Genomic DNA, 23426 nt, shown 5'->3' on the forward strand with positions numbered 1-23426 from the left:
ATTGTCTCCCAGTGGCCCTCCTACCTGCAGACAGACATCTGTGCGGAACAGCATCCCAGGTGGGGGTTCCACCCCAGCCCTGACCCAGCCGCCTCTCCAACCCTTGCTGGCAGGAATTCAAAGACAGCAAAGTAATTTATTCTAATCCTGACCAACGGCTGGAGAACTGAGGGTGGCCGGGGAGAGAATCATAGACAATACCTGAAAGTGATACCTTATGACCCTGATAGTAAAAATGATGAAATATTGACATTTTTTGATTTTTCAATAATTTAGTTTTCCTTTTTTTCTTTTTTTTTTTTTTTAGTAGAACTGGGAAAAGGTGTCAATACTACCTTATGTTGGTCCCCTGTTAGACAATATACTTCTCTTTGAAATTTAAAATGTCAAATATATAGTCACAACCTGGAAAAAAAAGATCCTGACAACATCAACAAACATTAAGACCCCAAAATGAACCATAGTGATTTCACGCCATATAAATAAAGCCGGAGCAAATCTCGTGCCCGGCGCTGAATGCTCAGGTTCCAATGGCCAGGATGTCGGAAGCTGGTGTCGCTTTTGAGGGTCCTCTTGCTAACACGTTGTGCCCTGTCCCTCTGTCTTTCCTGACAGAAACCCAGCTTTTCGGAGTCCACCAAGCAGGTTAGTACAAGGTTAGGGGTGAACCTGGAAGCTAAGGTGAGGAGGAGGAGACACGAGTGTTGCCTGGAATGTGGATGTTGAAGGAAACCAGGGGTTTCAAAAGTGCAGGTTGAGCCATCCAGGGGGAGCTGGGTCTGTGGGCCTCCAGCTGTTGTGCCCATGACTTCTCCCCTATGTCCTGGGGACTTGTGGGCAGGAGCCCAGGCCCTGGCTGCACCCTTCTGCTCTGTGGGTCCCCAGTACCCTTCGGGCATCTGGCAGAATTCAGAGAATGTGCAGGCCGTGGGTCAATCAGCCAGCTCGTCCCAGGAGTGCGGGCACCACTTGTCCTCAAAGGAGGTGATGGAGCAGGTGGGAGCAGAAGCCTTGGACCAGCTCTGGGGAAGGCCGACCGACATGGCCCCGTGTTCTCCCAAATCCCAGCTCCAGAGGACGCAGTCGACTCCAGGCACTGCAGCGTTTAGAGGTCTCCATCCACCGGCGGCTGGCAGAGGCGGTAGAGCCTAGCGGATGAAGGTAAAGAGAATTGAGGAGCAGTCAGGTGGGCCAAGACCTATTGTAATTATTTCCATTTTTATTTGAACATGTAATCCATGCCCAAAAAACAAAACTTGAATGGTATAAAATCACGCAGAGGAAAAAATGTTCATGCTGCTTGCACTCCGGTCCCCTCCCTGCAGGCAGTCTCTGCTCCCTCCAGACTTGCAAGGGATTTACAAACACAGTCCCACCCACCTGTGCAAGTTTGGGTGTTCGGATATATGTGTGGGTGTGTTTACACATGTAAGAGGGTGTGCACTTTCCACACGAATGATGGCAAACCAGAGGCAGTGCTCTGCAACTTGAGTTTTTTCACTCAGTGTATCTTGGGGGCCTCTCCTGCAGCCCACGGAGAGCTGACTTGGTTTAATGCCTGTGCTAGGAGGATGCTGAGCTGCATCTTTGAGTAAGAAGGAGCCACTAATGGGTTTCAAGCAGAAATGACAGTCAGTTCTGCTGTGGGGGGGATCGATGGCAGGGGGACCAGACAGGAGGCTGCTGCAGTGACCAGGCAAGACAGAGAAGCACAGCAGCACAGGGGCTCAGAGCTCAGCTTCCAGACCTACACTGCCTGGGTGCAGAATCCCAGCTCTGCCATTTATTAGCTGTGTGACCTAAGACCAGATACTTTACATCTCTGTGCCTCAGTGTCCCACCTGCCAGCTGGGTATAACAGTACCTGACTCACGGGGTTGTTTGGAGTAAATGAGGTAATACAGGTAAAGAGATTGGAGCAGTGCCTGGAGCAGGGCAAGTAACATCTAAAAGTGTTAAAAAGAAATGAGGGCTAAAAGGGAGCATGCAAAAACCGGTAAAACACAAACTGATCTGTACGTGAGTCAGTGCATTGCACAGAGGCCATTTCCTGGTTTTGACAATGTCCTGTGGGTGCATGAAGCATTATCACTGGGAGCAGGTAAAGGGCACCTGGAGCTCCAAGATGGGAACTCTGTACTATTTCTGCAACTTCTTGTGAGTCAAACTATTTTAAAGTAAAAAGTTTTTTAAAATTTCAGGCAGATATTGATAGCGAACAGGGGCAGTGTGGCTGGAGAGAGCAGACAGACCACAATTGGTTAACACTGGGATAGGAGGCAACACAGGGTGCCATGGGGAGGTCTGAAAGTGCAGTGGACAGACTACTGGGTCGTGGGGACAGGAAGCAGCAGCTGCCTGAGGGGGGCAGGCTGCGTGGAGAGGTGGAAGGGCCGGTGGGTCACTCCAAATCGTTGCCCTATGGCTCACTCGGGGGCCCTTGTCTCATCCTCCCAGCCAAAGTAGGGGCTCCTTTGGGAAGGAACCGACTGAATTGTATTCGTTGCTCCTCAGAGCAGGGTCCCCATAAGTGAGAGGTGAAGCCCCCATCTGAACACTAGGAGGAGGGGAGGGGAGAGGGACAGCCACTCACCTTGGTGCACCCTGGGGCATCTGATCCTTGACTCGGAGGTTTTTGGCCAGAATCTCCACCCTGGGGCCCTGGGAAGAAAGAACCTTGAGCCCTGGGACCTGTCTGTGGGGGATGGGGAAGGAATAGGAGGCCCCAGAAGCCGAAATCCAGGGCCCCCTCCAGATGGGGAGGAGGTCCACGCGTGGAGCTAATGGCCACCCCAGGCGGACCCCCATCCCACCCCAGCTGAGAATGCACTGCTCCCAGGCCAGGGCGCCCCGGCACACAGGCTGCCTCACCTGCTTGCGCATGATGTCCGTGGCCTGCATGATGCACTTGGGCAGCAGCCCGTGGCTCCGCGCCAAGATGGCCGCTTGCTCCAAGGAGACGCTCAGGGTGCTCCTGCGGGCGGGCAGGGGCGGTGGGCGACCGTAATGGGCAACTTCGCGCCCCCCCCCCGACGGCTTCCACCGCGGAGACCCTCCACCTCCCGGACCTTGAGGGCCAGAGGCCTGGGTCCCTCTCTCCCCAGGCAGGTGAGCACCTGCCCCAGGGCTGGGAACTGCCTCTTCTCCCCGGAGGCAACTGCTGCGCCCACTCCCTACCCTCGAGCGTTGTCTCTCCCAGAGGCCCTGAAGCCCTGCCCGCCTTGTCCCCTCCCCATCTGACCGTTCTTCCTCTTAGTAGCCACACTCCAGCTCACAGCAGAGGCTCCAGCACCTTACCACGGGCACCGCCTTAGCACTCAGGCGACAGGCAGAGGCACTTTGCCTGCTTCCTTCCTGGGATGTTCCCAGGACCCAGCTCGGAAGAGGCCCACAGTAAGTACTTGCTGAAACAAGCAAGGGAGTGACTCCCCTAATGCCTCACGACCTATCAGCAAGGCTTGAGATGGACACTTCTGTTTCCTCCTCACATCTGTTCTGAACAATTCTAGAACAGGCTCTGATTCAATCCCACCCACGTGATTACTCTGTAAGCGTAAGAGGACCTCTCCAGGGCTTGGTTTCCTTCACTGGAAGACAGGGATAAGAATAGTGCACCCCGACATTTCCACGAGGTGAGGGTGGGGGAGCATCCTGTGCTTCATGAGATGTTTAATAGCATCCCTGGCTTCTCACCACCGATACCAGCAGCACCTACGTCCCCCTAGTCATGAACCAAAACCGCTGCCCCCCAACTAAGCAAAATCACCCTCAGCTGAGAAGCCCTGGAATAGGCGGTGCTGGGCTGGCACCCTGCAAGGAAGAGATGAGTTAACCCATGTGGAACGTTAATGAGGCTGCCCGGTACACAGTGAACACTGCCAACAGACGTGTACCGAGCACCTGCTGTGGGCCAGGCGCTGTTCTAGGTGCTGCAGTACAGCAGGGGACAAAACAGGACCCTGCCCTTAGCTGGCCTGCAGAGGGGTGGCCGGGAACAATACCCAAAGTACTTTGGAAGTGGGGTGGTAATGAGAACAAGAGAGCGGGGGAAGGTGCTGAGAGGGGGGAGGGGTGCAGTTTTAAATAGGAAGGTCAGGCAAGGCCTCAGGGCGAAGGTGACATCTATCCCCCTGGAATGAGCAGCGGGGACAAAGGACAGAAAGTGGGGGGTGTCCAAGGAGGTACGGAGGCCAGTTTGCCCCAATAAAGATGAGCAGTCATTGTTGTTAATGTTGAATGAATGTTCAAGCAGAACCACACTGTACAGACTCTCATGCACACAAGCCACAGAGTTGGAGACCCAGAAAGTTCCCCAGCTCTTCTAGGACCATGTACTCCTGGGGTCCCATTTCACAAACTGACAAACTGAGGCTGAGAGAGGGCCAAGCCCTTATCTGCACCCACAGGCAGTGGCAGAACCAGGATTCAAACCCAGTCGCTGCTTCCTTGTCCTGGGCCCCTGAATTGCCCAGAGGCCGACCCGGCCCCCTCCCCAACCCCCCGCGTCTGGGCTTGGGGCAGCTCACCTCTGCATGCCTGTGCCGCACATGGCGATCTGGCAGGCGCCCAGGCGGTAGCAGAGCTCAGAGGAGATGGGGATGAGGCTGGCGCCCACGCTCCCTCCAGCACCAGGTTTGGGGTGGACGAAGGACTTCATGAGGCGGCAGAGCTCGTCCAGGGCATTGATGGGGCGTATCAGCTGGGGGACACACCCACACCAGGACGGTCAGAAGGGCCCCACCAGCCCTCCTCCCCATCATCTCCCTCCAGTCCTGCTCTGCTACGCAGCTACTTCCTGGCTCAGCTCAGGGAGTTACAGGCCAATTCACTTCCACGACCCCTGCTCAAGGACCATCTGTGGCTCCCCACTGCCCCTCAAGCTGGTATGCAGTGTTCATGATGTAACATTCCGATCTAATTCTCTTCACCTGCTCACGTGTGCCCTCCTCTGCCCTCTCCAAATGGCAGCCCCACCCCCGCTACACACACACCCAGGAAGTTTTCCTCCCCTACAGCTTTCCTTCTTCACCTTGTGAAGGCACAAAATGGGGCTCCACCAATTCTTTCTGTGTCATCTCAATATCCTGCCAGTCGGACTACACACTCCCAAAGGAGTACCCTCCACTTCTCCTGGAGCCCCCAGTCTCACAGGCCAGTCCCCGCCAAACGCTGTCAGATTCAAGGCCCGCCTGAGCCTGGGAAGCAGGGAGAGGCCTGGCGCATGTGCCCTCAGGAAGCCAACCGTGACACGTGGGAATGTGGGCCTGAGACAGCCAGATGTTTCCATTTCTCAGGAAAAGCTGGGAGCCTCCATTTCTTGGGAAATCTTTTGATTTTTAAATGCTGGCAATAAATTCAAATAAACAAACAAAAGGAACAGCACACGGCCACACGTGGTGTGGGCTCCAGCCTCAGGGAAAGGCTGCAGGAAACAAGGGCGTGAGGGAGGTCCAGGTGGGTGGGTGCCAGCAACAAGTCATCCTAGGAATTCGAATTCCTAGAATGGGGAGGGACCCATCCCAGCGAGGCTGGGCCCAGAGGAGGGATGGCAGAGGCTTTGGGATGCTGGCTGCTGTGCAACCCTGGGCCCTGTCTGCTGAGTCTGGACCCTGGGAGACCCCAGCTCTGCCCAAACTCCAAGTGGGTCAGGGGAGGGTGGACATACCTGGTCTATTTTCACCGCCGTGGTGCTGGCATCCGTGGGCAGGTTAGACCGTTCCAGGTAAAACGCCCTGAGAAAGATGGGGGGGAGGGTGGGGCCGCTGCGTCCCCATCCACCCAGCCCCTACCCCACTGCAGCCACAGCCCCTTTGCCATCCTCGACTCGCAGAACAAGTCCTCCAGCGGTCCGCGCGGGAAGCCAGAAGGGGCCTCCCAGACACTCCTCAAATGCCGCCTCTGCCCGCCTGCCTGCCGTCCGAAGCAGCACCCAGCACCCTGCAGACTACCCCCTCGTCCTGCTGAATCCCGCCTCTGAGCGCTTCTCACCACTTGACAGGTTACACTGCTCTTTGTTGGCGGGTTTATTGTGCATATCCCCCCTCTAGAACAGGGCTCAGCCAACTTTTTCTGTACAGGGCCAAACAGTAAATATTTTAGGCTGTGTGGAGCAGCAGTCTGTATAGAGATGCTACTCAACGCTGCTGTCGTAGCACAAGGGCAGCCACAGATGATACACACATAAATGAGTTTGGCTGTGCACTAATAAAACTTTATTGACAAAACAGGGGCCAGACCTTGAAGAATGGGCTTTGTCTGGTCACTGCTGACTCCCAAGAGAGTTCCCAGAACAGAGCCTGACCCATGGCAGCTCCCGGTTAATGTGTGCTCAGTGAAGGAAGAGATGCCTGAGTGGTCACAGAGGCAATATTGAAAATATTCAACAAATGGCACAGAACAGATTGATGGCATCGATCAATCCAAAAAGATGCCAGTTTTAATAATATAGCTAGATGTTTGTTTTTCCTGAACAAATGAACGAAACCATCGTTCTCCCATTTCCAAGGGCCCCAAGACAATAAAGGCCTTACCCACACCCTGAAACCCAGTCTTGCAATTCCCAGCCGCCCTTTTCCACAGAAGGTGACAAGACAGAAGCAGGAAGGGGCTGGCTGAGGGTGGTGGAGTGGAGCTGCTTCCCTGGACCTGACGCTCCTCCCGGCAGATGCAGCCCCTGCTCTCTCTTGCTCTCTGGGGGCCAGCCCCGGGGGCCACACCCCTTACTTGCAGGCCCCCTGCCCTGGGTCCCATCCCCACACAAAATGAACAGGCAGCTTCTTGCAGTTGCAAGGACCTGTTTTGAAGCCAGAGTTCAAAGCTCAGCTCAGCCACAGTCTGGCTGTGTGACCTTGGGCAATATGGGTATGCCCTCTGGGCCTCAGTTTCCTCATCTGCAAAGTGGGTTGGAATGGCCTACCATGACTAGGGAGAATCTGACAAGTGTGTGCAGGCAGAGGCCTCACACACAGTGGGTGTGCTCCTCCCACCCGGGGGCCCATCTGGTGCCTTATGTCCCACTCCCCATGGCAGTGTCCGGACCCCTGGCCCCCATGGGTGACCCCGCAGATACCTGAGTTTGCGGTAATACTGCTGAACCTTCTCCAGGGACTGGGCGTTGATCTCCTGCTGCAGCTCTTCTGCAGCCTGGCTGCCCGGAGGAGGCGGCCCCTCCACGTTCTCCAGAGCTGTGAAGGAAGGGAGGGAGGGCAGCTGGCTGGTGGGCTCACAGCCTTGGCCACCCCTGTGGGCCCTGCCCAGCACCCTGCAGCTCACCTCGCGTGAAGAGCACAGTATGCAGCCTCAGGCTGGCCCCGCTCTCCAGCCGGGAGGGCAGCTTGGAGAAGTGGTAGCTGTCGAGGTAGAAGATGACCTTCAGCGCCTGCCGGCTGCCCTCAATATGGTAGAAGACATTGGCATCTGTGGGGGGACATGGTAGGGCAGGGCAGCTCACCAATGAGGCCAGGGTGGGGCAGCTCTTTGGGGTGGTGTCCTGGGTCCTCACAGGGGTAGCCTCAGAATCCCCTGCACTCCCATTTCTAGGGGTAGCTTCAGACAGCCCGTCCCCCCACCCTGGGAAGAACAGCCTCTGACCTCCCTTTTCACCTCCTTCAACAGCTCCTAGTTGGCACTGCCTAATTCCTAGCCCTGACACCAATTCTGCCCATCTGGAGGTTGTCGGCATTTATCTTCAGAGCCTCACCAATGCTCCTCGTAGCCTTTGCCTGGTAGCCCGGGGTCTCTACCTGGCAAAAGCTGCCATCAAACAAGACCTGCATCTTATCTATACCCATAAGGAAGGGCTTCTGGCATGGGTGGCAAAATTATGGCACTCACACCCAAACTGCACCCGTGGCAGACATCACTAATCAATCAGTAGTTCTCCCTGAACCCAACTTGGCCTACAGTCAGGCAGCTACTGCCAACAGATTCCAACTGGCACCCAAAAAGAAACCCACTGTCCCTCTAGCCTTTAGTCTATGCATTCTCAACAGGATGCAATCAACCCCAAGGAGGTGAAAATTGGTTCTTGGGGGGTGGGCAGAAAAAATTACTTTTAATGTATAAAGCATAGTTACATATATAGTACATTAATGGGTATGCAGCGTAAGTATGGTATTAAAATTTCATGGGAGTATGGCAATTAGGAAAAAAATTGTCTAAAAAGGCTCCTTGTAGGTGATAATGAAAAAAAAAGTTAAGAAACGCCAATCTAGAGCAGTGGTTCTCAAACCAGTGTGCTTCAGAATCACCTGGAGGGCTTGTCAACACACAGATTTCTGGGCTCTATTTCCAGAGTTGCAGATTTAATAGGTCTGGGGTGGGAACTGAGACTTGGCCTGTCTAACAGGCTTCCGGGTGCTGTTGGCCCAGGGACCACATTTGGAGAGACATGGCTCTGAAAAGCAAGCCCAGTGGTTCTCGGTTCTGGCTGTGCATCAAAGTCACTTGGAAAGCTTTCCTAGAATCCCAAGGCCCAGGATCTACCCCACAGATGAATCCCAATTTCCAGAACTGGGGCTGGAACTGGGGCATTAGTGTCTTTGAAAAGCTCCCTAGATGATTCCAGTGTATCCAGGGCTGAGACCCACTGGGCTAGACTTTTAAGTGCCAGGACAGCAGGCACCGTGGGGTTATTTCTCACCACGGTGGCCCCAGAACCTAAAACTGTGCCTCACGTGCTCAGAATTGTGGATGTGTGGCTGGCTGGACGGGTGGGCAGGCAAGTGGAAATATGTGCAGAAGGGAGGAAGGAAAGAAGAAAATTATGATGTAAGACATTAGAAAATCTTACCAAGTCTTCAACCCAGAGAAGGATGTCTCTAGGGTGGAATTTTAACGAGTACTGGGTACTGTTTGTTATTCCCTTTTAAGAACTGTTGGAGACAGCTGGGTTTATACTACAAGAAACCTCTCTTTTCCCATATGTGTCCCAGAGTTCAGCCTTGAGACTCATGTTGGGAGCTTGGGGCTTGAAAGCACTGGATTCTGGTGGCAGGGTGGCCGCAGAGCAAGCCCCTTCCACCCAGAGCCCCAACTCCCATGGTAGGAGTGGGGAGAATCACTCACTGGCCACGTAGTTCTCATCCAGCTGCTTGAAGGAGAAGGTGACATTGTCCAGCTCTGACAGGGTCACCCAGACGTCCTCCAGCATGGTCCGCTCCTCCTTCTGCAGGAGAAAAGACAGGGTACAGGGGTATCAGGTGCCGCCCCTATCTCGGCATTCACTTCAAGATGCCGTGATTCAACCCCAGTCAACACATCATTTGTGGGTCTACCCAGAGCACTCCAGGGCACTCCAGGGCTGGACGTGAAATCATGTTTGCTCTAGGCTTGTCCTGTGTCTCCCAAGGTCAGAAACCATGTCTGCTCGAAAGTGCTGGGTGGCCTCTTACCTGGACCATCCCACCAACCCAGCTGTTGCAAACCTAACGCACCCAGATCAAAGTCCTCATTTCCTCCTCAGCCTCCTTCAGGAGGTCACGTGTCAACAAAGCACCCAGTGTCTGCGCAGCCACCCAAGCCCCAAGCCTTCAGGGGTCCTCACTTGCCTCCCCTCCCCCCATGCACAGTCCATCACCCGTCCTAATGGGTCACCACCCAGACCCACCCCCGCCCTCCACCCTCCCCACCTCCCCAGTACAAGGACCACACCAGCCTCATCACAGGTCTCCCTCTGTCCCCTAATCCCCAAACAAGGCACAGACAGGAGAGACCTGGAGATGCAGGAAGAGTAGGGCAGCCTAACGGTTACCAGGCTAGTCAGACTCCCAGGGCTCTCCTCTGACTACAAGGGAAACTTAATTCGAATTATCTTACTTACCTGCCTCAAAGCCTCTCAACCCTCCCTCTTCTCCCAGAATAAAGTCCCGAGCCCTGCAGATGTGATACTACTGACCTCATCCCCAGATCCCCCGGGCACGCCGCTCCTGCCACACGGGCCTCCCTGTGCCCAGCACACTCTTCCCCAGACCATCTATCTTGGCGGCTGTCCTGGCACTCAGGTCTCAGCCCAGACAGCACCTCCTCAGAGAGGCCAGCCCGGGCACTCCAAAGAGACTCAGTCCCTTCCAATTCTGCTGCATAACCCACCTTCCCTGCCTCTCCCTTCCTCCTCTACCCTTTCTTCTTCCCAATATGCTGCCCCCCAAGTAGAAAGCGAGCTTCAGACCCCCAGCACTCAGCTCAGAGCCAAGCACATCGTGGTGACTGGTGAATTCATGCTGCGGCCCCAGAGTCCTCATCTGAGAAGGCGAGTGAGGGCTGGGTTTCTGGTGGGTGGTGCTTTCTGGGAACCTGGGAGAGAGGATCCCCGACTGGACAGCCGCCTGTGCGCAATGCCAGCCAGCAGAGGGCACACTAAGGCTGCACCTTCCCATCCAGCCAGCAGCTGTGGCATCCAGCCTGGCTAGGGACCATGTCTAGGGGGCTCAGGGCTGAGGTGTGGGGAGCTCCAGCCTGGGCACAGAGTGGGGAGAGCAAACAGCACAGAGTAAGCGAGGCTGCAGGCTGCATTTCTGGGGGATGTTGACTCTGGGTACCAGCACCCCTAAACACTAAGACCTTGGCTCTGCCTCCTTGGGGCTAGCAGAGGGACCCACCCTGATTCTGAGCAGTGAGTGGATGGACAGGGCAAGAAGAGAGGTGTAGAGAAAACGGGGCAGCCCAAAGGTTATCAGAGTCCCAGGATTCGAACCTGGCTCCCTAGGCCCCGGTGTGGCAAAGGCCCTGCAGCGGGGCTATCACAAGGATCAGACAACGTGCCATATGCACCACTGCAGTGCACCTGGCTTATTTTAAAAGCACCCTCACTGGTCTCCCAGCTTCTGCTCCTGCCCTTCTATAGTTTTCCCCACCCAGTGGCCTGGGTGATTCCTTAAGCATCGAAGTTAGATCCTGTCTCTCCTCTGCTCAAAACCCTCCCATGGCTCACACCCACTCACGGCAGTGGCCAAAGTCCTTACAACAGCCTGCAAGACCCTGCATGGTCTGACTCCAGTCAATTCTCAGGACTCATCTCCCCCAGCTCACTCTGCTCCAGCCACACCGGGCACCTTGTTTCTCAAACACTGAAGGCAATGCTCCTGCCTCAGGGCCTTTGCACCTACCAATCCCACTTCCCAGAAGGTTCCTCCCCAATATCCTCATGGCTCACTCCCTCTCTGCCTTCAGTTTTTAGGTCAGGTGTCACCATCTTGGTGAGACCTTCACTGGCCACCTTACCAAAACTTTCAACTGTCACCACCCCAGACCTTCCTGCCCACTTCCTGCTATACTTTCCTCTTCAGCCCTTATCACCACATACAAGAGTTTCTCAAATGCAGCACTATTTACATTGGGGACCAGATAATCTTCTGTTGGGGGTGGGAGATGATCCTGTGTGGTAAGATGTTTAGCAGCATCCCTGCCTCTACTGGACACCAGTAGTACCCCTCAGCTCCCCTCAACTATGACAACTTAAAAAGTCTCCAGATTTTGTCAAGTGTCCCCAAGGGGATAAAATGCCCTGGTTGAAAAGGTTGAAAACCATTTATTTTACCTATTTGTTGTTTACATCTGTCTCCCCCAACTAGAACATAAGATCCCTGAGTACAAGGACTCTGCTTTTTCACTGCCGGATCGCCAGTGCCTGTAACAGCTGCATAGACTAGGTGCTCAATAAATAACTGTTGGATGAATGAATGACCAAGTGCCTGAGAGCTCCAGGGAGGAAGCAAGAGCTCTCCTGTCCCATGCTCCCCCCCCCACCTCCTCCCTCCCTCCTCACTCACCAGGGCAGCCGGAGAGAGCAGGGACTGGCAGTGCAGGAGGACCCCGGTGGCCGCCACCTGCTCCAGCCACTTGCGGCTGGCATCCCGGCTGCTCTCCTCGTACTCGCCGTTGTTGTTGTAGCGGTAGCTGAGGGCTGCCAGCAGCTGCTCAGAGAAGGTGCACACGGCGGCCACCAGGGCCTGGCAGAAGACGGCGTCCCTCCGCAGCTGCAGCTCTGTGTCTGCAGGCAGGGGCAGCGAGGGGCCTTGCTGGGCTGGGCGCTCCTGTGCCATCGGCAGGGCCCCTGCCCCAAAGCCAGACCCTCCCCCCAGACCACCCATCAGAGGCCAACTTGCCAAAAAGTAATTAAGTCCAGTGACCAAAAGCCAACTCCATAAAAATTCAATTCTCCAAAAGTAAGCCATTTGCCAAAAAACTCAATTCTCTCAATGACCCATCTGCCTATTTAAAAAAAAACACTTTATGATATTCCTAAAGTTTCCCCCAAACCTTTACCCTCAGCTGTTTCTCCGTTTGTTAGGGGATCTCTTGGCCTGGACTGAGAACGACAGTGATGTCAAGCATTTTTGCCAAGCTCTGTGTTTTAAGAAACGCAGTTTGCCGTTTTCTCTACTTCTGAGAATTACGCCTTCTACCAGCTCTCCCCACCTTTCCTCAACCCTGCTCGTGACACTTTGGTTTGCAGAACGGGCCGATTTCAGGTAATTGATCATGCAGGGTCCCTGTTTCCCGGAAGGGATTATTTTTAATGACTGGCTTCTGCCAGCTGGTTTTCAGTGACCAACGCTCTCTAGACCCTGTATTAGCTGCCCCTCGGCTGAGAACTTCTGGAAAGCAGGCAGGGAGGGGAAACAGCTCCAAGCTTCCCCTAGCCTCCCAACAGCCTCTTCCTCCTCCCCCTGCTCTACTGGGTAGGAAGTCCCAGGCTGGGGCTGAGGGCCCGAACAGCAAAGAGCCTCCGTAATCACTGGTCCTCTGTCTTGTGTCCTCGTCAAGATCCTTCCAGACCTGAAGTGGCAAGAGACAGGGTTCCCTGCCCCAGGACCCTGAGACTGGTCCCCTGGACACAAGAGGAGAATACAAGATCTAAGTCGTTTTCTCGGCGATGCAAGAGGCACAGCGTTACCAGCCCCCCCCAGCCCCCGCCCTGTGCAGGCCCTGATGACCTCGGGAAAGTCAACCTTGGCCAGCAGAAGCGGCCTTCCCTGGGAAGCGGTCACGAGCACTCCTGCCAGGACGGCCTCTCCTGGATATACCTGGGTGTGTGCAAATCACAGGCAGTTGCCCCTTCCAAGCCCTCACCTGTGCATTTCAGCAAGGCCAGGAGCAGCTGGTTCTTCCCATCTGGAAAGAGAAGGGGTCACGAAAGGAGGACGGGCTGAGGGGAGTAGGCAGATGGTACAGCAGAGCTGGGCCCCTCTCCACAGCCCGAGTGCTCTGAACCTTTAGTAACAAGGCTCTGGCTTACGCACTGAAGAAGGTTTTATTGAATGTTGGGTAGATTCCAGAAACCCCTGGACATCCAGGGCATGGAATCCCAACTGTTGGCTGCATCTGTTTACGTGTGACCACCAAACACAGACCAAATCCAGCCCTCTAACTCCTGGGCCAGAGCTCCTGCCCACGCCCTGTACCCATGTGTGGGCACACTGACAGGTGCACACATGCACACGTGCACGCACGCGGACACACACACACACACGGGGTACTCAGGTACTTACACACAGCCTATACATGTATAGACAGAGCTCAGACCTTCCAGAGACAGGCCTAACAGTCTGGTCTCTTTCCTTCAAAAAGAGGCTCTTAGGCCCAGAAGGAGCTTAAAAGAAAAATCAGAAAAGCCTTAAAGCTGCCCTCTTGAGATACTTTTTGTCCTGACAAGCACTAAGATGCAGGGGCTGGGTGTGTTAATAGTGACAGCAGCTGTAGCAGCAGGGGACCCTAGCTGAGGACGTACTGTATGCCAGGCACTGTACCAGGTGCTATATTTGCATCGAGTCATTTAACCCTCACAACACTATGAACCCATTTCACACATGAAGAAACTGAGGCGCATAGAAGTCAAAGAACTTGCAAAGATCACAGAGTCCAGAGTGGCAGAGCTGGGGTTCCAGCACTGGCAATCTGGCTCCAGAGTCCATGCCTCCAGCCAATTACCGTTGGAAACAGAACAGCTCAGGGCCAACACAGGCATCCAACTCAGAGGCTGCTGTTCCGGGGGGAGCAGCGCTGATGCCGCACACCTTCCGCTGTCCTGGTAAAATGTCTCCCTGGCCTGGGGTTCTTCTACCGCGGGAGTCCCAGACTCAAATGCTGCCCAGGGCCAGGCAAGTAATGTAAGATGACTGACCCGAACACCAGGCCGCAGGGAGTGCTGGGTGGACTGGCAGGCACCCTCTGCCACTCATGTCCACCCCAGCCAAGTGTGACAGGCCTGTTCTCACCAGAGCCTCTGATTGTTCAAGAGTAGCAAGAAATCTAGCTGTTCATATGAGATTTTGGATTTTAAATACTGACAGTGGATTCACATTTTTTTAATGTGATAACATCAAAAATTATCTGTGGGCCCAAGTCTGTTCAGGGGCACCCAGCTTGTGATCTTGAAAATAAATAAAAGGAATTGAACTAAATCTACAGTTTTGGAAGCTGAGAAGGAACAGGTTCAGCCTTCTTGGCCTCCTGAGACTGCAAGGAAGCCCCAGGCACCCAAAAGCAGCAGTTCTCTGATCAAGGGTGCACAGTCCCAGGCCCTGCCTATAGCAGGATGCTCAGCTGAGAAAGGGGTGCCTGCTCTTCTTGTCCTCCCCTGGGCATGAAGAGAAATAGGCCTTGGAGATGGACCCATTTCTGATCCTTTATTCCACATTAAGAACCAAAGGCCACAAAACCCCCATGTTACAGCCTTCTCTGCCAACCAACCTTCCACATATCTCTGAATGTTGTCCACCAGGGTCTTGATGGAGTTGGGAAGGTTCCAGGGGTCCTCCTGGATGCTAATCTGGATCAAGCTCCGGCCACGGATTGTACACTCTTCTTTCTGTTTGAACTCTGGGGCAGGAAAGTGGCATGAGGGCAGGAAAGAGACAGAGGTAGCTCTGGAGAACAGTGACACAAAGGTCTATGTTCTATTACAGGACTCCAAAGCTCAGAATCCCAGATCAAGGATGCTGGCAGGACTCTTGGGTGTTATCTGGTCCACAGAGGGCAAATACATGGTAAGTGTGCTACTGCTTCACAGTTCCACACACATGACAGACATCACTAATCAATATCTGCACTCCTTCCTCCTACTCTGAGGCTGGGCATAGCGCCACCAATCCATGATAGACATCACAAATCAATCACTGCATTCTTTTTCCTAAGCCTGGGCATAGATACAGAAGGATTCGCAGGTACTACCTCCTCGTAGCCACAACCCATTAAGCTGGCACATGAGTTATCGCCTAGTCTAACCTATTCCCTACACGGAGGAGGAAGCCCAGATACATAGTGAGAGAGTGACTTGCCTAAAGTCACACTGCTGGACAATGACAGAGCTGGGACTTGAACCTGGCCCCAGTAAGACCATTCAAAGCCAGGCAGACACAGGCCCCTGTTCCTTGAGCCTCTTCCCTCCTACAAGATCCCAGGTTTCTGAGATATGTGGTTTCACTCCTCTGGGTTTGAGATTTCGGTCCATCCTTGGGGAGATGATCCTGAGACAGCAGGGGAGGCAGTTGAGCTAGGGCACCCCCGTTCTACCCTTACTTAAAAGCAACTGCCTATTTCTTTTCCCATCTCATGCACCCAACTGGGAGCTCCTTGAGGTCAGGAGCAGTGGCACATTCATTTCAGGGTCCCCAGTGCCCATTGTAAGGCCTGGCCCAAGACGGTTCTTGGGAATTACTTACTAGGTGTGTGGATGCATGGGTGGGGAGTGGGTGAGTGTATGCATGAACAGATGGATGGTGAGTGGGTGGGCAGGAAGGTCGGTGGGTAAATGGGACGAAAGGTAGGGGGAGGACATAAATGTCAATTCTTTTTCTCTTATCATTCCAGGAAGTCTTAATTTGGTGCTGCTAAATCCTTAACACTTCTTTAACTCACTAATCCCTCTCATGAATAAAGAGCAAAGACCTAACTACAGCATAATGACATCTTTGTTATTGTTTCCATTGGATTGCTTATGCTGGCCATTATTCTATGGCACAGTTGTACTGCTATTCCATATATAGGGAGTTTAATGAGCTCCTTTCCAAATTAAATTTTTAAAAGGGAGACACTTTTTCAAAAAAGTTATGTCAATAATAATACAGGCAGCAAATGAATATGGATCTAAAAAATTTAAAGATGTAGGGAGATTCTGTGAATATAGTGGAAATGATGATGGGGGACGGGGAGTCTGAGATTTGGCAAACTGCACCAGCCCTTCACCTCATGCTATCGATGGGCAGATGGAGGCCCAGAAAGGCTCAGAGGCCAGCCCAGGCGTCCACACACCTTTTCTGTAGAGAGCCAGATAGGAACTGTTTAAGGCTTTGCAGGGCATATAGTCTCTGTCACATATTTTTTCTTTCTTTTTGTTTTTATAACTCTTTCTAAAAGAAAAAAATCATTCTCAGCTCACAGACTGCACAGAAACAGGCTGTGGGCTGGATCTGGCCCCTGGACTGCACCTGCTGACCCCTGGACTAGCCCATAGCCCTTGGGCAGGAGAGGGGCAAAGGGGAGAGAGTGGCCTGGGGGTCCTGCCTGCATCTAGCACACATTCCTCACCACAGGCTGTCTCCTTACTAGATGCTGGATGCCATTCCCAGCCCTCCCTAGAGACTCCCCTGGGCTCACCTTGCAAGCTGTGGTCCATGGGGAAATGCTTGGTCTCTTCAAAAGCCCTGCTCATGACTGGCCCCTTGAGGAGTGTGTGGATGGAGTCCACCTGGGTAGCAGGGAGCTCTGGGTTAGTTGGGCCCCTGTAACCCTCCGGGTTGCAGGGACCCAGGACCTGCAGCCCCTGCTCTGGCTCCTGGCCTATGGGTTCTCACCAGGAGTGATGGGAGGAACCCGAGGTCAGGCAGGGGGTGGGACAAAGGTCCTACCTGGTTAAAGAGATGCTCCAGGCAGCCGTGAAGCTTGTCCTGCTTGTCTGATGGGATCCGCATGTCACAGGGCAGCTCGTCCCCTGGCAGAAAGCAGCAGCCACGGCCATCAACTATTCCAGCCCCATCCCACACCTTCCCGACCTCTTTTCCAAAAAGCCTACAGAGCTACAGAGCTCCAAAACCCACAGCCGATTTGGAGTCTGGCCAACTCAGATCTTGGCTGTGTGGCAGTGGGCAAATCACCTGACCACTCTGAGCCTTTTCTCTTCACTGCAAAATGGACAACAGGAACTAAAGCATTACATAGCTGTGGTCATTATTAATATTTCCATTCTGCAATTGAGGAGACTGAGAACCAGAGAGAAGACACTGAACCCCGTTTCCTGATTCAACCCTCAGCTGTTGCAGTTAAATCAGCTGCAGCACACGGCCTCCTTCCTGAAGCCTCCCCCCAGAGACAGTTTTTGCAGCTGAGTATCTTAAGTGATGAAATATTTATCTAAAGTTCAACAATATCTGCAATTTTACTTGAGCTTCTCTTTCTTCTGTTACATTGAAGTCTAATTAAAATTAAATTTTTCGGTGCAGACTACCTCTGGAAAGACACATGAGGCAGTAATGCACCAAGAGCCTGGGACTGGGAGGGTGGAGCCCATGAGTAGGAGGGAGGCTCGTGACCATCCACCCTCTTGCCCCTTTTGAATTATGAACCACAAGGATGTATGACCTACTCACAAAATAAAACATGTAAAGCTTGCAATCAATTAAACTAAAATAAAAAACAAATCTCAAGTCTTTCAGCAAAAATTCAAAGTATAGTATAATTTAAAATATTCATCGTATCTGTCCATCCAGCCATCTACCCACATGTCCATCTGGGCAGAAATATGCACTCACCAGTGGGCTCCAGATATGACCAATGGTCGTTTCTGAGGGAGGGGATGATACTCTGACTGACTTTCATGTACTTTTGAACTTTTCTGCAACATCTGAATTTTTTATTTGCGCACATGTCATTTTTATGGAAACCATCAGGTCACCCTACTTTGGTGACGTCAGAGCATTGATCACAGTCTGTAACTGCATCATGTATGTTTTTATCCATCCCGTGCCCATGACATGCATGGAGAATGGTCCTCCATGGGGACCAGAAGCCCTTTTCATTCATTACTATGGTCTCAGCACCTAAAAAATGCTTCATAAATTTTGGCTGAATGAGTGACCAAAAGGAAATACACTACCATACTATGTGGACTAATACAAAACACTGTAACACAGAATAAAGTATTATAAAATAAAAACCACATGAAATCTCGCTGCAGGGACCCCTCTCCTCGAGCGCAAAGCTCCTGCACTCACCAGACCCCATCTCATCGCTGCCCAGGTAGGAGCTGTTACTTCTCACGCTGGTGTAGGACAGGACGGAATCGCGATTACTGTTACACTCGCTGCAAAGGGGCAGACAGGAGGGAGGAGTCACCCTCCGCCTCCCACCCTCTGGTCGCGGCACCCAGAATCCACTTTCTGGAGTGTAGACAAAACCCCTGGCCCCTGGCCACTGGACAACCAGTCCAGAGAAGGCACTGCGGGCCATACACCGGTGCCAGAGGTGGAAGGCCGTCCTGGTTGGCTTTGCATGTCTGACAGTGGGGGAACACTTCCAGACCCCAGCACAGAAACGCAGAAACAGCAGGACAGTGAATTCTTTTCATCGGGGTAACTTCTGTCACTCCCCTCATGGGACAGCCTGTCCTGGACACACCCACTCTAGCCACTCTCACCCATATGGCTCCACGTTCTGTCTCCTCAGCCTGCCTGGAAACCTCTTGAGGACAGGGACTATGTTTAATAAGCTTGTGTCCCAGTAACTCAGAGGGTTATGGGAATCAAAAACTACAATCCTGAAATCCTTCCCTTCACCTTCTTAAAAATAAAGGGAAAAATCAGAGGACCCAAAAATATAAGAATGGAAACCGTGAGAGATGGAGAAATCCTGGACTATGGACACAAGTCTCCAAGGGCACACAGCACGCAGCTAGTCAGCACATATCATTGTACAAACACTGAGCCAGAAACACGGACCAGTCGGATCTCTTGAAGACCATTGGGAGGACCATGGTGAGGGTCATTCTTGTCAAATTCTATCAGTTCTGTATTGTGCCCACAAACAACTGGGGTACTCCTCTAAGGTCCTACTTTAACCATGATAGCAAAATGTCACAATCTTATACTGGAGACACAGTGCTTATTTATTCATAGTAAGAAATCCCATTTACCCACTATATCGTTCATTACAGGAAATTGAGGTTTTAGTCTATTTAACCCACTAATTAGGAGGACTTCACTGATTTTTGTTGTAATTAATGTAATCAGTAGAGAAACAATTCAGATCCTCTCAGAGTTAGGAGGAAAAAAAATATCTTTCTCCTTGAATCAAGTAAAAATAAACAGTGTTTGTTGCAGAAACCATATGCCTTACATGGTATTTTAAAACACCCACTGAGCTTGACTTTCTTGGACATTCCATCAGTTTGTGTGGAGTCGAATGAAGGTAGGTGGACGGATGGTGCCCACAAGGGACAGGCCCTGGAACACTAGCCTTGGGGTGGGGGAACCAAAGGGGGAATCTTGGATGTGCTTCAGGGGTTTCAGATAACCCCCCAGAACCACATGGTGTAACAACAGCGTTTGAGCCCACTGCTTCCTGGGAAATGTCCCACTCACACTCATACCAACTTTTCCACAGGTCAATAGACTCAACTGTCCCACTCGCCGTCCACATCAAACCCCAAACAACACCCCCCGCCCCTCTCCAGGCTGCCCCCTACCTGTAGGAGTCACGGTAGCTCATGGTGTCATGACCCGAGTCCTCCTGATCCTCCTCAGACACCTTGAAGCACACTTTCTTGATGCCCCCATGGTCCGTCCTGTCCATCTCACTCTCTTCGCTGACCAGTGGCGGGGACGAGGCCTCCTCGGCCAAGGGTGGATCACAGGACCCACCAGAGGTGGGCTCTGTGATAGTGGACAGCAGCCTGTAGGAGCAAAGATTATGAACTTAAAGAGGCCATGGCTTCACTCACCTCCATGGAGGCCCCAGGCAAGGTCCTGACCTCAGGCCTCACCTTTGACCCTAAGCAAAGTGAGCCATCAAACGCTTTGCATCTCTTCCCTGAAAATCCTCCCAGCAGTTCAGCAGATACACATACACTGTCCCTCCTGTAGGGGTGTGAGATATGGAGGTTCTTTATTTCATGGCCAAGCTATAAAGGCTCAAGAGCATAAAACACTCCTGGGAAACTTTGTCTGAAAAGGCTCAGAGAGCAAACCTTCCCAGATTTGCAAGGCCATACAGTCTGTTACAACTACTCCACTCTGCTGCTGCAGTGTGAACACACCAAAGATAATTCATAAACAAATGGGAATGGCCGCAGGCCAATGACATTTTACTTAGAAAAACAGGCAGTGGGCTGGTTTGGCCCACAGGCCATCATTTGTCCATCCATGAGGGACATGGTGTTCGGCTGCCTCTCTTTCTGCAATTGTGAAGTACCCCCAAAATCTTTGGCCAAATAGTTTTTTCTCTACCGATGATCACTGCTTACACCCACCATTTCATTAGAGCAGTGGTTCTCAGTCGGGAGATTTTGCTCCCAGGGGGGCATCAGGCAATATCTGCAGACATTCTGGGTTATCACCATGGGGTAAGAGACCATTGGTGTCAGGTGCGCAGAGACCAGGGTTACTGCCAAGTAGCCTATAATATGCAGGACAGCCCCCACTACAAAGAATCGTCCTACCCAAACAGTTGATACTGACGAAGTTGAGGAACCCTGACACTAACAGGCCCCTGCCATTCCCTCCCGGGCGAGGGCTCACCTGTTGATCTGAGTGACATATTGCTTCATCTCCTTCAGGGCCACATCCAGTTTGGTAAAGAGCTGCAGGTAGGCATCTTGGATCTCACGGTCCTCCTGCTTGAGTAGAAAGCTCAGGCCCCGGTCCTCCTGGCCAAGGGCTCCATTGGCTGGCCCAAAACTGCTGTTGTTGGGACCCTGGTGTTGGGGATCCCCATCCGCAGCAGGCAGGCACTTCCAGGAAGGGGCAGCCATGGTGGTGATGCAGTGTTGGGTATAGGACATTGGATTCAGATGGCCCACTGTAGTGGGAGAGAGAACTCATTTGGAAACAGTTCCCAGACACCAATAAGCCCCTTAGACAGAAATATACAAACCCATTTCAATGTTCCCAATGAATGAGAAAATTTTCCTTTTATTCTTTTAATCCATTAGGTTAATTCAAGAAGAAAGTGGCAGTTTGGTGCTAATATGCTTTTAACTATTGTGATTGTTTCCTGTTTGGAATGCAGAAATGATGACTAGTATTCCAGCAGCCATTCTATACCATGAGGCATCCTTCAGAATGGAAGGTACATCTAGAGATGATGGTACAGAAAGATAAAAGGAGTCTGGGTCCCTGATGACTGTGGACCTGTCAGTCCAGCCAAACTACTGGCCTCCTGACATGTTTCTGTTTAAGTATCTGTAGTGTGAGATCCAAACACAATTTCTAATAGACACATAGTTACCTTGTTCTGGGTCAAGGCCAATAAGGGATGGTTTGCGACCAAAGCGGATGCTGAAGGACCTGCCAATCGAAGGTGTGGTCTTGGGGTAAGACACTTCCATGAGGTTGACATGGCAATTGGTTGGGCAGAAGTCCAGGTCACATAGTGGATGGGGTTCCAGGGATGCTTGTTTGAAGGGTGGACTGACCCTGTTCTTCAGCTGGGCTGCAAACTGAGAAAAATGGGGTTCAGGGGGTCTTAATTCAAGGCTCCGGGAATTCTAGCCCACTCCAGTACCCACTTTACCCTGGCCTAGGCCAGCTATTCCAAAATCGGACAAAATGCCAATAGCTTCAAATGAAAAAGTGGATTCTTCTGCATTGCCCTTCACTAGATCCAGATTTCAGGGAAGGCTTGAAGAAATCTGAGTCCTCTGAGTATCTATGCACATTCATTTCTCTATCTTAGCAGCACCTGAGCTATCCCTGAAGAACCATCTACCCTGTCCCACAGTCCATGAGGCTCCAGTAAGGCAGCCTCCACATCACTGCAGTGACTGGTACAGGGGTAGGCAAGGAACCCAAGCCCAGCCAATAAGAGCTCTCATCAAATTCCTCTTCCACTGGGAAAAGTAGAAAGCTTTTCAAATAGCTAAAGCTAGAGCCACTGGGGGCCATTTATCACCGCATGAGAAAGACTTGCCTGAGAATGAAGCCAACACAGGAAAACAAGGTGAAGAGGAGAGAGGCCATGTTCTGATGGTAGTGTGATACCTGTTAGAGCACCTGGATACAACCATGCCTGAAGTTCACCTCTGGACTTTTCAGTAATATAAATCAATAAATTATCCTGTTTGTTTAAGCTAAATTGGGTTGGGTTTTGACATTTACAACCAAATACCCCAGGTTGAAACTACATAGGGTGCAGGTACCTCCTGGTAGCAGGCAATTCTCTGGCCAATGCTCTCCAGCTTGGTGTCGCAGATGTTGCGGAATTCATAGTGAGACATGGTCCTGATGTTGTTGCTCAGGGCCATGAGCCGCCCGCAGTTCTGCACAAAGACACTGTCATCAGCAGCAAAGGCCTTGAGGATCTGCAGAAACATGAACAGCTACTGAGCACTCACTATGCACCAAGGGAGGGTTTTGGCAGTTTATCTGCAGTGACTCCTGCTTGCCTCATAATACTCCTGGAGGTCAGGTCTATTACTGGCCCACTTTGCAAAGAACTAAACTGAAGCTAAAGAGATAACAAATTAATCTTCTAAGCCCCATAGCTACCAAATGGGACTAAAATTCAGGGCTTCAGGCTAATTCTGAGAAAACGGGAATCAAGCTGCTCCACCCGTCCCCCCATGGCAGGGCAGCACCCAGAGAGACCTTGGCAGTGAGGCCAAAGCAGCCGCGGGGCTCCACGATCTTCTCCAGCACATGGCACTTGACGCCTGCTGTGCTCACATACTCATACACCACACCGTGCTCCAGGTGGACGTTGTCCACGGTCGTGCTGACCACAGGGCTGTCCTCAGGCAGGCTCAGCTGGGGACCCAGGGACAGCAGAGGGGAGGCTGGAAGCCAAACAGACAAGCAACCCTGAGGAGGAGCACCAGTCCTCACCCAGCACCACAGATGGTTCATGCTGGACAGATGGGGAGAGTGAAGTGCAGCTCTGTTCATTTTTACCAACTCACTCTCATTCACCCCTTGTCCTAGAACATTTTCCTTCAAGGAATAAAATCCTTGTGCGCCATTCTCAGTCCATGTGTCTCAGAAGAGGGGACCACCGCCCACACTCTTCCCCAGAGGAACAGGCCTGGCCAATCAGCATAGTCAGTGTCCCCTGTTCATGGTGACTGGTTCAGGGGTGAGCATGTGACCCAAGCTGGGTCCCTGAGAGTCAAGTCTGGGACTTTTGTTGGAAGTCCATAGGAGGGGAGGGGAGGTAGGTCAGGGAGATCTGTCCTGGGGAGAAATGGTGGTTTGGACCAGGTGGTGACGGAGGTGGGGGAC

At 52.3% G+C, this 23426-nt stretch overlaps 1 protein-coding gene across 1 annotated transcript in view; it reads right to left on the bottom strand.

Moving 5' to 3' along the window:
- Positions 1 to 276: 276 nt before the first annotated feature.
- Positions 277 to 23426, bottom strand: part of PREX1 (phosphatidylinositol-3,4,5-trisphosphate dependent Rac exchange factor 1) — a 174065-nt gene continuing 150915 nt past the window's right edge. The window contains exons 22-40 of the mRNA XM_036902039.2: positions 22797 to 22984; positions 22349 to 22510; positions 21439 to 21649; positions 20730 to 21009; positions 19679 to 19885; positions 18210 to 18298; positions 16848 to 16930; positions 16597 to 16687; positions 14692 to 14820; positions 13072 to 13113; positions 11769 to 11989; positions 9067 to 9166; positions 7273 to 7416; positions 7070 to 7184; positions 5666 to 5732; positions 4527 to 4699; positions 2872 to 2974; positions 2594 to 2661; positions 277 to 1148 (exon numbers count right to left, since the gene is read on the bottom strand). Coding sequence (XP_036757934.2) covers positions 1106 to 1148; positions 2594 to 2661; positions 2872 to 2974; positions 4527 to 4699; positions 5666 to 5732; positions 7070 to 7184; positions 7273 to 7416; positions 9067 to 9166; positions 11769 to 11989; positions 13072 to 13113; positions 14692 to 14820; positions 16597 to 16687; positions 16848 to 16930; positions 18210 to 18298; positions 19679 to 19885; positions 20730 to 21009; positions 21439 to 21649; positions 22349 to 22510; positions 22797 to 22984 — 2516 coding nt within the window. The 3' untranslated portion in view covers positions 277 to 1105. The remainder of the gene's footprint in view (positions 1149 to 2593; positions 2662 to 2871; positions 2975 to 4526; positions 4700 to 5665; positions 5733 to 7069; positions 7185 to 7272; positions 7417 to 9066; positions 9167 to 11768; positions 11990 to 13071; positions 13114 to 14691; positions 14821 to 16596; positions 16688 to 16847; positions 16931 to 18209; positions 18299 to 19678; positions 19886 to 20729; positions 21010 to 21438; positions 21650 to 22348; positions 22511 to 22796; positions 22985 to 23426) is intronic.

Source organism: Manis pentadactyla, chromosome 5 (genome assembly GCF_030020395.1).
Source record: "Manis pentadactyla isolate mManPen7 chromosome 5, mManPen7.hap1, whole genome shotgun sequence".
In the NCBI taxonomy this organism is placed as follows: Eukaryota; Metazoa; Chordata; class Mammalia; order Pholidota; family Manidae; genus Manis; species Manis pentadactyla.